We start from the raw sequence: 13,987 nt of genomic DNA on the forward strand, positions 1-13,987 counted from the left end.
ACAGGTGATTTGGTGATGGGAAACCCGCGGGGATTACAATCGAGATGGAAAAAAAAATGTGCAAAATGATGTAAAAATAAACTTTTGTAATAATAAAAAAAAAAGCAGAATTTTTAAAAAGGGCCCCTATGAAGATTGGCTGCTTGAAAGAGTATTTTACTGCAGGAAAAAACTGGGTTCAAGTTGTTTTCATTATTATGGGGTATACTCACCCCCCTTTTGAAGTCTTTCCCACCCTATGACCAAAGAACCTCTGAAAATGAGTTAACCATCACACCTTTATAGGAATAGGTTCTGACCTTGAAGGAGTGTAACTGTATCCATTTTGCCACAAGATTCCACACCCATCAGATGTCTATCCTTGCAAAGCAGAGAGGTCAAGACAGGATGGCCTTTACTTACAAATTACTAGACGCTAGCTCAGTTGTAACCTGTACTTTCCACTAATTATTGCTATCATTGCTGCCAGCTAACACCAGTATTTAAATGCCAAGAATAATTTTATTTCCTTTATTCTTATCAAAACATCATAGTCTAAAACATCAACCATTCTATCACTTCCATTCAGAGTTGGGAGTCCAATTTTCAAGGTATGAGATGAAAGCAAAAGAAAAGATTACGGGGCTCTCTGATGGCCTAGAGGTTAAGTGTCTGCGCTACCACCGCAACTGCCATCCTGGGAGGCCTGAGTTTGATACCTAGCCCATATAGAGCGGACTTCTCCTGTTTCACCTGCTGCTATCCTTAGCAGTGTATTTCAGCAGATCCACCTGTTATGCTCCCTACTCTGTCTCTGGTGAATCCTCTCACCCCCTGTACCTATGGCCTACAGCCCAGTTCTTCTACGCAAAAATAAATAGTCTTTTAAAAAAAAGGGAGGGGGGAAGATTGTGAAAACGAGACAAGGTCAACGAGTCATAAACTGGTAATGCCACTTTTGCTACCAAAAGTGGTACTACACCCAAGCCACTCACCTTGAATTCCAGACAAAATTCTCCAGACCTTCAATTACCCTGAATTCAAATATGGTGTGCAGAGGTAAATGGTGTGTGCGCCCCACTGTGCACAGATCTACTTGGGGTCACTCCTTTCACATTCACCTCAGGTTTCTTCCTGAGTGATAATATACCTACTTACTATTCCACATTTATTACACCTGCCAAAAAATTCAACAGTCCCCATAGGTTATAAATCTTTTTATAGACTGCCAGTCATGTCTTTACTAGGAAGCTGTCATGGGTGCAGATGGACCTTTCTCTCTTTTATACCTATTTGAAACACCTGTTTAGGGGTTTTCAAAGGTAGTGTACTATGTACCAAGTTTTAGAAGTTGGGACACCAGTCCACTATCCCATATGCCCAGGACATAAAATTATGATTTCTAACAGCCAATATGACTTCACAAATCTTAGGCTCCTAAATACAGATAAATACACATAAGACTATACTTATGATACATAATGGCAACTGAAATTTAATAAATGTTCAGTAGTAAATGCTTTCAATAAACATGTATTAAACTGCTCTACTAGGTCTAAATAAAAAGAGCTGAGTCCCTTGTGCTCTCCCCACCCCCTGCCCTGGTCCTATGAATATATATTTTTAAATGTTTAAAAAAGATAAATAAAAAGAGCTGAGGTTTAATAATGAAGCAAAGATTAAGACTTCCAAGTACAAAACTATTTTCTCAAAACTATTCATAAGACCGCCGACATGAAGTCTATAACACCCAACCAAAATACCGATCAATCTCTCAAATGCTCCCACTACTACTTCATTAGCTGGTGACTGATGCACTCTACCAACAATGTGCAAAGCGCCTTTCTCTATTTCCAAAACCAGTCTCAAAAATCAATAGGGAAGAGAAAATGCAGGTAGCAGACCTGGATTCATTTTTAAATAGTTTACCTATTACTATCTCATCAAAGATCAGTCTGGATTCTGCTTCTAATCCTAACAATGAAGTATAATTGGAAAATTAAGTGTTCCAGATACCAAACATTGTTTTGTTGAATTTTTATACATTATCAACAATTTCAAGTAAAAGTTACAGTTCCCTAGGCACTCATACGAATAGTTGAATGCTGCACATGGAGTTGATTAGAAGACTGTATTAACTTTCTGTCAGTACAAATGTCTGCAGAAGAAACAAAGTTTTTTTTTTTCTTTTTATGATCATCAGCATTGCCTGGGAGCTTATTAGAATCTGGAAATTTGCAAATCCTGGGACCTCCCTATGTCAGACCTACCAAATCAGAAACCCAGTGTTTTCACAAGTCTAATGTGATTTGATTCTTGATTAAGTTTGTAAACTACTACTAAAAAGTCAAGAAGATACTCAAATATGCTCACGAAAAATCACATTACCAAAAGGAATGAAACATAGCTTGCAACTGCCCACTTGAGCTCCTTGGTCTCATGATCAGGAATTTTCAAAGATATCCTTGACCTAGGGAGTTATTTCAGCCTATCTAAAATAGGGCATTTTAGCATTCTAGGGAAGTGAGGAAAAAAGTAGTTTCCTTCTTGCTACTGTTCAAAAGTCAGTTTCAAAAGTCAAATGGTGAACTTTGAACGTCAAGTTAAAATTTTTAGTTTAGAATGGACTGTTTCACATATTTTGTAGCTCCCTAGAAAGATTCTATCAAAGAACAGGCTAGATGTTCTGCTGACATCAGCAAGTACTGAATTACAGATTTCACCCACCTGAAGATGACAACTAACATAAAGCCCACCTGAAGTGGAAACTGCGCTCGGTCCCTTACTTCCAAGAGCTTTTACTGCTCCTTCTCTTTCTCCTGTACATAAGCAATCAACTTTTCAGTTTTGTCAGTTGAGACTATGGCAATCCTTGCACTGACTGATTTAACTACAATGTAATATGACAAGATAGCATATATACTAGGCAGATAGGTGCCTGGTTGAGTACAGACACACAGAGAATGTTCTGGATGCTTGACTTTTCAATACCAACTACCAATGGCCTGGTTTGAGTTTTTTAATGCCCTAGTTATGTGCAAGGCTGGTGTTCCTGGAATCAAACCCTGAGATATAATCATGATGTGGCTGTATCAGTTACTTGCTTTCACTCCTGGTTCATCCTTCCCAAATATTAGCAGCTGTGTCTCAGTGGAAAGCACATCAGAAGACATGAGTCCTAGCCCCAACTGTGGGACCTTGAAAAAGTCCCTTAACTTCTTGGCCTCCATTGATTTAGCTGTAAAAATGAAACACCACCTAATTCCTAAGTGAGATACATAAATGTTTTGCACATTTATAAAGCTGTATTATTCATCCTTTCATACCACATATATTTACTGAGCAGCTATTATGCAAAAGGCACTTTGCTAGGCACTGAGGATGAAGGTGTGAACAAAAAAGCAAAATCCTTTCCCCAAGAACATACATTCTAGTGGGAAGACCTTTTATTAATACAGAGGATGGTCAGTCTGCCCCCACCCATGGAAGATTATTTTTATTAGGATTCAGATTCCCCATGGTCTTCTATGAAGGAGATTATGATTACAGAATAAAGATACCTTATCACCTGCAAAAGCAATATTTTTAATTGAAGATCAATTTGATTTATCTGACTTGATTGTTACTAAGGCTTCCTCAATTGTATCCAGTTCCTCCAGTGAAATAATCCGTATCTCTAGAGGCAGAGATCAGAGAGAAAAACATTTTTGTGAAGAGAGCATAACAAAGTATCACTGGATGCTATGTTGAACAATGAAGGTAGGAGTGGACTATACTGTTTTTCATTATGTTACAGTTATTTCTGGAAATGAACTGGCTGCATTTGATCTGATCATTTTCCAGAATTTCTCATCCTTTCCACTTATTAAAAAAAATGAGGCAGAAGTGTAAAAGAAACAAGAAGCCTGCCGGTCTATCAAAGGAATGATTAGTATAGTGATGACTTTGGGGTTCTGATCAGGATAGAGGTCCAAGTGGTCAATTTTTTAAAAATGCGTTGAACCATACTGCAGTGTTCATTGAATGCAAACAGCTTTCAAAGAGGCCTGTTCAGAACCTCGCACCAGGTTCTAGGAAACGGGATTGGGGGGGGGGGCGGTGGACAGAGACAGACTGACACACACACTCCTAAAACCTCATCAGAAGGCCAAATGTTAATCCTCCAGATCACATTTAAGGAGAAAGGGGGACAACCCGTTTTTACAGTAGATATACCCATTTCTTTGTTTGCTTCCAGACACATTATGCGCAAATCTACAAGCCAGGCGGACCCTGCGGCTGAGACTTCATAGAAACCGCCACCCCTCCTTAGAAGATGGCAAAACCCAGCTGGGGTCTACTGTTGTTTATTTAATGGGGATAGACGGAGACTGTGGCTAAGGAGAAACTAGTATTAGAACCTCAGGGTAATTTGTCCTTCCCCACTCCATACCCCACACAACACCCCCCCCCACCGCCCCCGACCCTCGAAGCCCAGACTGTCGAAGATTCTCTGCAGATACTGCATCTTGCAAGATCCTACGCAGGTTCCAGGTTTCGCGATTCGTCATTTCCCACGCCCTCAAATACCACCACCACCTCGACCACCTCTCAACAATCCTTTTCTGGCGCTGCTTTCTCTTCATCCCTGGTCCTGAGGGGTCACTCCCGCGATCCCCACACCCTTCTAGCTGCTATGTCACCCCCTGCCACCTCTCTCTACCTCTACCCACCCCCCCAGGCCCACAGTGTGCCCTCTGGTGTCCTCCAACACCTCCAAATCTCCAGTCTCCAAGCCCTCATCCGTATCCCGCCTGCGTCCCTATCCCGAACACCACCCCTATCCCAAACATCGTCCCTAATCCCCTTAGCCCGGGTCCCTAACTCATCCTTCACTCCTTCCTCACCTGCAGCCCAGGAAAACGTGGTTGGTCCAGGCGGCGGAGAGAGCCAGGAGCTGGTCCAGAGCCGCCCCAGGGTAGCTGTGTAGATGCCGACAGATGAAGCTGCGCCGCAGAGCCCACTGCCAGTCACTTTCGTGGCTATAGCGCCACTGCTCCAGCACTGGCTCCGGCGGGGGCGGCGGGAGGGGCGGCAGCGGCGGCGGCGGGAGGGGGGGCAGCGGCGGCGGCGACAGGAAGTCGCCCCCCAACAGCAGACGTCCGCCAGCCATCTTCTCCGCCCCCAAGCAGGGACCCCCAGGGATGAAGCCGACTACCGACCGCCAGCAAACGAGCGGGAGGGTCCGTGGGAGGGGCTGGATGGGGAGGGGCGCACCCAGGCGCGAAGACCAATTATCGGGGGACTGGAGTGTGTGCGTGGGGGGGCGACCTTTAAAAAAGGAAAAGGCGAGCTCAAGCTCACGTCCGGATGCCGGGGAGCACGCCTGCAGCACTCCAACTCGTGGAGGAGCAGGAAGGCTCCCACCGCAGTCACACGCGCGCCGGGAAGCCGACACGGGCCCGGCGCTGCGCACCTTCAGCGACCCGCAGACGCACTCACTGTGCGGGAAGCGGGAGAAAAAGACACCAGCACGCTGTGCTCCCCCTCCTCTGGGTTCCTGCCTACCTACCCGCGTGCCGCCCCGAGGTTGTGAGGCCAGTGCGCTTGCGCTGCGGCTGTTCCCTAACTTCAAAATCCCGTCGCAGAATCTCGCGCGACGCACATTTTTCCCTCCTCTGATAGCTACGGGCCTTTGACGCATGTGTTGACAAGCGAAGGGCGGGGACTCCGGAAAGGGAATTTTGGAAGGTTCTCTTAGGTTCGGGAACACGTTCCCATTAAGTCCCTGGAAGACGCCCTCCGACGATGGTTGGCAGTGGCTGGCCTGCCACCTTTTCCTGGACTTCTGGACTGGGCGACGGTGGGATCGTGTCCTTTGGGAGGGACTTAGGTTTGGAATGTGTTTTACGTTTTTTCCTAACGTCAGCTCTTGGAGACGCCTTTTCCTCAGAGGGTGTCTTCCAAAGCTCTGCGTGTTGTGCATCCTTAGCTTTGCAATTTATCGTGAACACATAGTAAAAATGAAATACTTGTAAAATTAAATCATCCACAGCTCCACTTCGCAAATCAGCTACTTGTCTCGTCCATATACCATTCCAAGTGGTGACAAATACAGATACCATGTTGACAACAGTTCTAATCCTGATTGCAAGTTGTTCTGTATTTCAGATAGCGATTTAAAACATGCAAAATATTAAAAAAATACAATGGGGACCTAGAAATAATGGTTAAACGTTGTGCTGCAGCAAACAGCTGAATTACTTACTGTGGCCAAACCTGTCACTCCATGCATGGATCTGCTCCAGTCTGTTCCCTCAATTCTTCTACCAGCCTGTGCTATTCGTCAATTAATGTCTGGCAGTAGGAATTTACAGAGCACCTACTGTGTGCTCAAGGCAAAGGAAAAAGCAGCTGGGTTTTCTCCAGAGTCCTAGAATGGGTTACAGTCTAGGTGGGGACCAAGTCCTACATAAAACTCAGTCTTCTCTTCCATCCTCCTTGTTTTTCGCCAGTCGCTGTGCCAGCCATGGGCAGTCCTGTGCATCCAGTAAGCATGCCTGGAACAATCGAGGAAATCAAGAATTTTCTGGCTACAGCCAGGGTAAAGGATTCAGATCCGACAAGATGAAGAAAAACAAGGATAACAAACGTGAAGTTTAAAGTCCATTGCAGCATAAACTATCCCAAAAATTATATCACAAAAGTTCTTGATCTCCTGATTCTACACTACAGTATCCTCTTGTGGATGTTTACTAATAGATTAAATGCAATAGGTAGGAGCTCTCGCTGGCCAAATCTTGGTGATTTGACCACCCAAATTATTAAAGGACTGTAATGAGCATTGAAAACATAGGAATTGTACACCCACAGTAATATGAAATAGATAAAATCATAGTGAAGGAGAAAGGAGGACTTTTTTTTTTTTAAGATTTATTTATTTATGCTTACAGAACTGGGGAACAGGCCAGAGGTGTGGTGGGTGAGAAGATTCACCAGACACAGAGTAGGGAGCAGAATAGGCCGACTGACCAAGTACACTGCTGAGGGGAGCAGTGGGTGGGTCTAGAGAGGTCTGCCACACCATGTGGGTCAGCTCCCTGGCAGGGGATCAAATGCCAGCTTCAGTGGCTTCACAGAGCTTCATAAAGTGGTGCTTTAACCAGTTGCACCACCAGGGAGAGCCCAAAGGAGGGCTTTTTAACAATAGAATACCATGTGTTGGTTGGGAAATAGGAGGGGAATACAGAAGTCAGGAAATCATCATTTTGTACATTAGCACAAGGCAAGAATTATCAATAGACACTAAATCTAAGGGGAAATTTTTGATGAATAGTATATTTGCATCAACATACACTTTCTCCCCATGGATTGTTTATTAGTAGCAAAGAGTGGAGGGGGGGCGTAATTATATAGTGGAGAAATTGGACAATGTATTGATCCCAAATGAGGACAATCAATTTCTTCAATGAGACCTCAAAAATATCAAAGTCCTAAAAAACAAAGAAAGGCAGTTCCAAATTAGAGACTAAAGAGACAGGACACAATGATGATCCTATATCGAATCCTAAATTTGAGGAAGGAAAAAAATGCAATAAAGCAGGGCCCTCCATGGTGGTGTGATGGGTTAAGACACAGCACTGTGGAGCTATCTGCAGCAGCACTGCAAGATGAGTTCGATTCCCAGCCAGGGAAGTGACCTGCATGGCATGGCAGACCTCTCCTGGCCCACTCATTGCCCTCCTCAGCAGTGTATTTCAGTTACTCTACCTTTTCTGCTCCCCACTCTGTCTTTGGTGAATCCTTTCACCACCTCCTATGCCTGGCTTATACCCCCGTTCTTGTATGCATAAATAAATAAATCTTTAAAAAATGCTATAAAGCATATTTAACAGTAATGATGTCTAAATTACTGAAGTTGGTAACTATGTTTATATAACAAAATATCCTTAGGAAATCCCACTTATGCCACTCAGGAATATTTAGTGATAAAGGGTCATGATACATATAAGTTATTTTCAAATGGTTCCAGAAATATAGTACATCAACAAATAGTTTGTGGAGCTTAGAAAGACCTATGCAGAGACTGAATGTTCTGGAATGAAGAGCGGGTATTAGGAAGTACTAGGAAACAGGGTTGAGTAAAGATGAGGACAGTCCTTAAGTCCCTCAAGAACAGTGTCAAACTAGATTTCATGCAAAAACTATCCCGCTAGCATAGGGCCCTTGGCCAAGCCCTTCTCATCTGATTTAGAGTTATTGAGCCCAAAATCAAGATTAGGAGTTTGTCCACAACCCTATACCTAATAGACATACATACATATAATTCTTAATAGACATTTGAACCCAGAACAAGGATTTTCTAAAGCTTGAGCCACAGGTTAAGGAGAGTATGACTTGGGAGGGACACAGAGGAACAGTAGGTCCACGTAGCAATACTGTACTGTACTACTGGCCTAATGAGCAAATTTTCTAAGGAGCATCCACATTTAAAAATAATGACCCTTCAAGAAAGTTGTCCTTGCAGCAAAAGGCTTTATCTCCCTCAGTGGGGAAATCTTAGACAGGAGAGGATTCTACTTAACCTTGGTGCTTACAACTGGAGCCCTGGTTGCTTCTTAGGGTTCAGTTCTCTCCCTAGAAGCACTGGACATTCTCTCCTCCTCAGCAAAATCTGAGGCAGGCTGTTGTCACCACTGTGGGACCCTTCTTACCCATCTATGATCTAGCAGGACTGTAGGCAAATTTTCATTGAACCTATTTTGCCTTGTAACTTACATAAAAACATTATAGCCATTCGTGTTCACTTATTTCTTCAGACTAGCTAGTCACTTCTAAGGCCTGAGTCTTGAGGATGCATCATTAAGCAGAATGTTGCATTAGTGGAGGAGTCGGCAAACTATGGCCCACAAGCCACATCTGCTGCCCCTACCTATGCTTGTATGACTCTTAATAAGAATCACTTTCATGTTTTTATGATTAAAAAAATCAAAAGAATTGGCCCTCCCTGGTGGCGCAGCGGGTTAAAGCATTGCACTAAGAAGCTGAAACCACTTCCGCATGAGTTCGATTCCCACCTGCCCCGGAGGTGACCACATGGTGTGGCAGACCTCTCCTGACCCGCCCGCTGCTCCCCTCAGCAGTGTACTTTCGTTGATCTGCCTGTTCTGCTCCCCACTCTGTCTCTGGTGAATCCTCTCACCCTCCGCATCTCTGGCTTGTACCCCAGTTCTGTATGAATAAATAAATAAATCTTTAAAAAAAATCAAAAGAATTATTCAGGACAGGCCAAAATGAAAATCATGTGTGCATTTAAAATTTCAGCATCCGGCCCTCCCTGGTGGCGCAGCGGGTTAAAGCACTGCACTGAGAAGCTAAAGCCACTTCCGCATGAGTTCGATCCCCGCCTGCCTTGGAGGAGACCACATGGCGTGGCAGACCTCTCCTGACCCGCCCGCTGCTCCCCTCAGCAGTGTACTTCACCGATCTGCCTATTCTGCTCCCCGCTCTGTCTCTGGTGACGCCTCTCACCGCCCCTGAGCCTCTTGCCTGTACCCCGGTTCTGAATGTACAAATAATTTAAAAAAAAAAAATTTCAGCATCCATAGTTTTCTCGGTATATAGCCACGCTCATTCTTTTAGTATTACCCATGACCGTTTTTATGCTATAGTAACAATGAAATGGCTGCAGACACCACATGGCTTGCAAAACCTAAAATATTTACCAGCTGGTACTTTAAGGAAAAATTTGCTGACCTCTGACCTGGAGCAATTGTTCTCAACATGAAACAATTTTGACCATGTCTGTTTACATTTTTGCTTATTACAGCTGGATGCACAGGGCAGAGCTGTCAGGCTGTGTCCCTTATCTAGTGGATGGGAATGCTGCTTATCATGTAACAATGTATGGGACAGCACGCCCCCCACCCCACCCAAAGAATTATCTGGTCTCAAATAGCAAGGTGCCGAGATCAAGTAACACTTGATCAGAGAAACCTAAGATGCTTCTAGTAAGTCCATCCTTAATAAGGGATACCCAGTTCTTCAATCATGTACCCTTCACAACTACTCAGAAAGGAGTTACTAATGTTCTCTTTTTGCAGGCTTTTTAATACAACATGCCCCAAAGCGCACACAGATAGTTAAGTCTGTCTGGCTCCTGGGCCTGTATTTTTCCGCACGTCGGGGGCCTCCCTCCACTCAGTGAAGTCAGAGGCTAGTGTTGTTTCCATCGACTGCCCCCTAGTGTGCGAACTTCCCGGAGACAGGCCCATGTCCTTTCCTCTGGTGTTCCAGAAGCCCCCAGGCCTGGGTGCAGAGAGGAGGAGGAACATGTCCTGTCTCCAGCATCTGGTCATTTGGGAAATGAAGCTGAGGAAAGGAAACGTGGCCTCACTCACAAACAGAATTATGAAAATTGTCCACTTTCTCTCGTGCCCACTTTAATGCAGGGGAAAGGCGGGGATCCAGGATGGCAGGGAAACAGGACAGGAGACTTTTCTCCCTGGTAGACCCAGGACACACAGTACTACTTGCTACCTGTAGAAAGCGTTCAAGTCAAAAAGAACAGCCATTTCCATGAATTTTTGGGATGTTTCACATTACAGGATTAAATGAGAGCAGACACACAGTGAGGAGTTCTTTTGCTTTCTGGAATTAAAACTCACCAATCTTGTTCTGTGGGGTCCACGTCCTCTATTATCCTAGAAGATAATGAACTCAACTCGATCAGTTAAATCCATGCCAATGAAGGGAAGTGGAAGACTCATTCCCTGGGAATTTCAGGCCCAGAATGGGGGAAGGGGGAGCAGCAGCCCACCCAAGAGGATTGCCATGGCCTGCTGGTGCCTCCCTGCACCCCTCAAGTCACCCACTCCTCCTAAGGCAAACCCTGGTGGGGTCACCCCACCTAATGATTTAAGATCAGATCACACAGTCATTGAGCATTTCTTTGAATTTTATTGAAAATTGACATGGACATTAGAAAGGTATCAAGCTAAATAAACAGTGCTGGTTTCGGGATGTTTCTCCTGGCGAATGAAAGCCCCAGGGTGGGGGGGGCAGTGACTGGTCACACTTTTGAGCAAAAAGAACAAAGGAGAAGAAAGGAAAAACAAATGCAGATTGTGGAAAACATGCAGAGAGACTCTCTAGAGACGCTGGACAGTGGGATGGCGATGGCTGTAGGAACCTACGTGGATGAGCACACTCACATGGCATTTTGATGCAAGTTAAACCAATGAATTCAAGGTTTATTTATCAACATCAACGCTCACCCTCCAGATCCCAGGTGGAGCAGAGACCTCTTTTAAAACCCCACTGGCCTCGCAAGGTGGAACGGATCATTTTCTTTTCACTAAGTGTAAACTCCCTCCTGTCTCACCCTTTTCCACCTGAGTGTTAGACATTGGATCCATTTTCCCCCTCGCTGGGAGTCTGCAGAGGGTCTGTGAATGCGGACGAAGATACGAGTGGTGCTGGAACTTCTCTTCCATATTCAGAAATGTTCCCTAGTGGCCGTTGACAATCCAGCCATTGAACCGGAGAATTGTTTAAAAAGAAAAACCGAAAACTCAAACCAAACCCATGAACAGCACTTCCACACCCACAGCTGAGGTTTCCTGCCCCAGTCACTTACACTTGGGTGAGTCGTCCCGCAGTGGTCTCTGAGGTTACATTTGGTCCATTCTCCAGCTCTGACGGCTCCTCTCCTGCCTTGTTAAGTTAGGACAAGACACTTCCATTTAAAATACCATGTAAGTCAGGAGAGAGCTTCTTGCCTGGACACAGGGACACATGAGCACTAGTTGGTGTGGTGTGGTGTGGTATGGTGTGGGTGTGGTGTGTGTGCACTCAGTTTGAGGGGAGAGGGAACTGGTTGGTTTCTGGTTTGAGACAACATGGAGCCCTAACTCTTCTATAATGGCAGTCTTCTCCTTTAGACTTAGTGCAGCTGCTGAAGACAAGATTAAAAAAAGCTGGAGAGGGAGAGAGAAAGAGAAAGAAAACATGAAATTAGCCAAAGAAAAAAGACATTTGAAGTCAGAGAGGGTGAGGGAAGCGGGCAGCGTGAGGTAGCACAGTTGACACTGGAAGAAGACAGGTTAGAAATGAGGCCATTGGCGTGCCATCACCGCCACCAGGGAATTCCGCTGAGGGTTTTAACAACACCACACACCAGTTTAAAGCTTCTTGTTTTTAATGAAAAACAAGCACATATTAACAGCCACATGTGAACGCCAGATGAGTAAAACAAAAAACAAAACCCATAAACGATGTGCACTGCAGCTAAGGAAAGCAGACTTCTTGGCTTAAGAGAAATGAAGTGTGTGTGTGCGTATGTGTGTATTTTAGGAAAGCCATTCCATTCCAGTCTGTGAAAATAAAAGCACAGACCTTTTCGAGTGGCTGGTTTCGTTTTACCAGAAGAGTACTTTGGTTACTGAAGAAAATAATAATGTACTAACTCAAAAGCTTTTTCACTGAAGAAGGAAAAAAAATGTTCTGTCTACAGTGAAAAAGGGTAGCCACAAAGTAAGCATTTACATTCTTTTAATAGCCTCGTTGACTATCTGAAGGACTTGGGGGTCACTCACAGATTATTCTTCACCAGACTCTCTAGAGTCTGTTAGATGCAGGCCCGGGTGCCCTTCCAGACTTCCAGGAAAGCTGACCAGCGAACAGGTGTGTCCTGGTGACTCCTGCTTCAGGAGCTGGCCTGGAGTTTTCTGCTTTGCCTGTCTCTACCCTCCCATCATTGGGTAAATTTTTTAATAGGGAAATAAAAACTTCAAAGAGCCTCTACTACGAACAATTTAGTTTCTCTCAACATCAAAAATCTTGTCTTCAGGAACATAGTGGCACAGCTCGACTCCAGTTATGAAATGGATGGGCAGGCTGGAGACACTGAATTCAGCCTGGCTTCTGACAAGAAACAGCCTTGAGACCCTCCTGCAAGACTCTTCATTTCTTTGGGCCTCAATTTCCTCTTAGGAAAAAAAAAAAAAGGTCCTACCTGTTCAAGGACCAAAATGTCTCCCTTCATACCAAATTTCTGCCTCGTGTCTGAAAGTCTGTCAGAGACTGGGTGGTACTAATACCTTGGAAGTTTTCAGAACATTTCAAGTTAATGTGTAAACAAAGGCCAATGGTGGGGAGTCTCCTAGTTGGTACTGCAAATAACTACCTGGGAGGGTAAAGACCAGTTGGTGGTACAAGTTTGGGGTTCCTTGGAAGCAGCTAGGAGAATAGCAAATCTGCCAATGTCTTTCCCAAGAAGACGTGGCAGCCCTGACAGCATCTCTCTGAGTATCCATACTTTTTTTTATTTTTTTAAATCGAAGGCTAGGGTTCATCTTCATACTTGCCTCTGGCCATTAACCCATTAGTGACTCACCAAGAAATACCTCTCCCGACTGCAGTCTTGCTGTGCCAACAAGAAAGGGTGCATGCCTATGTTCACTTTTCATCTTGTCTGCTTTTGGCTTCCTAGTATCTATTTTTGGAGTGAGAAATCCCCCAAAGGCCTGAAACACTGGCATTGCCTTGTTTGACTGTGTGTTTTAAAAGCTGATAAAAACAAAAGCAACATCAAAAAGTAAAAAAAAAAAGGGGGGGGGGAAGGGGAAGAAGTTGGTCATGCTCAGTGCCCATGGGGTTGGGAGGTGGAACTCAAAAAGAAATAGGGCTTGAAGTGGAAGTTCATCATGGGGCAGGGGGGAGGGGCATCTGACTGCCTGGGACCCCAAAGGAAAGCTGTCAGTTAAAAGAGGAACCTTGGCTTAAAAGGCTAAATGGAGTCCAGTCCAGCTGTAGCGGGGAATACTATTCAGTACACAGCCATGGATTACTGCAAAGGAAGGGCAGAGAAACGGCATGTTAGCCACATATCATTTCCAGGACACCTCCAGTTCTCACTGTCACCGGCCAAACACCAAAGACCACTGCGCCTCGTGGCCCTGACAACAGAGGGCGCTCTACTTCAAAGGAAGTTGCCCAAACCCCTATCCATGGGTGCTGTGATAAAAAT

General features: G+C 44.7%; 2 protein-coding genes across 3 annotated transcripts in view; both read right to left on the reverse strand.

The window, feature by feature from the left end:
• The window catches only part of NKRF (NFKB repressing factor), a 13,534-nt gene extending 8,011 nt beyond the window's left edge, over positions 1–5,523 (reverse strand). The window contains exon 1 of the mRNA XM_004685747.2: positions 4,866–5,523. Within this exon, the coding sequence (XP_004685804.2) occupies positions 4,866–5,131 (266 nt within the window). The 5' untranslated portion in view covers positions 5,132–5,523. The remainder of the gene's footprint in view (positions 1–4,865) is intronic.
• A 5,377-nt stretch (positions 5,524–10,900) lies between these two features.
• Positions 10,901–13,987, reverse strand: part of SEPT6 (septin 6) — a 59,124-nt gene continuing 56,037 nt past the window's right edge. Inside the window, exon 10 of one of the 2 annotated variants that reach the window (XM_004685752.2) lies at positions 10,901–11,936. In XM_004685752.2, the coding sequence (XP_004685809.1) occupies positions 11,927–11,936 (10 nt within the window). In that variant the 3' untranslated portion in view covers positions 10,901–11,926. The other variant, XM_012727164.1, reaches the window with a different exon arrangement.

Source organism: Condylura cristata, unplaced genomic scaffold, assembly GCF_000260355.1.
Source record: "Condylura cristata isolate star-nosed mole 26May11 unplaced genomic scaffold, ConCri1.0 scaffold00019, whole genome shotgun sequence".
NCBI classification, from domain to species: Eukaryota; Metazoa; Chordata; class Mammalia; order Eulipotyphla; family Talpidae; genus Condylura; species Condylura cristata.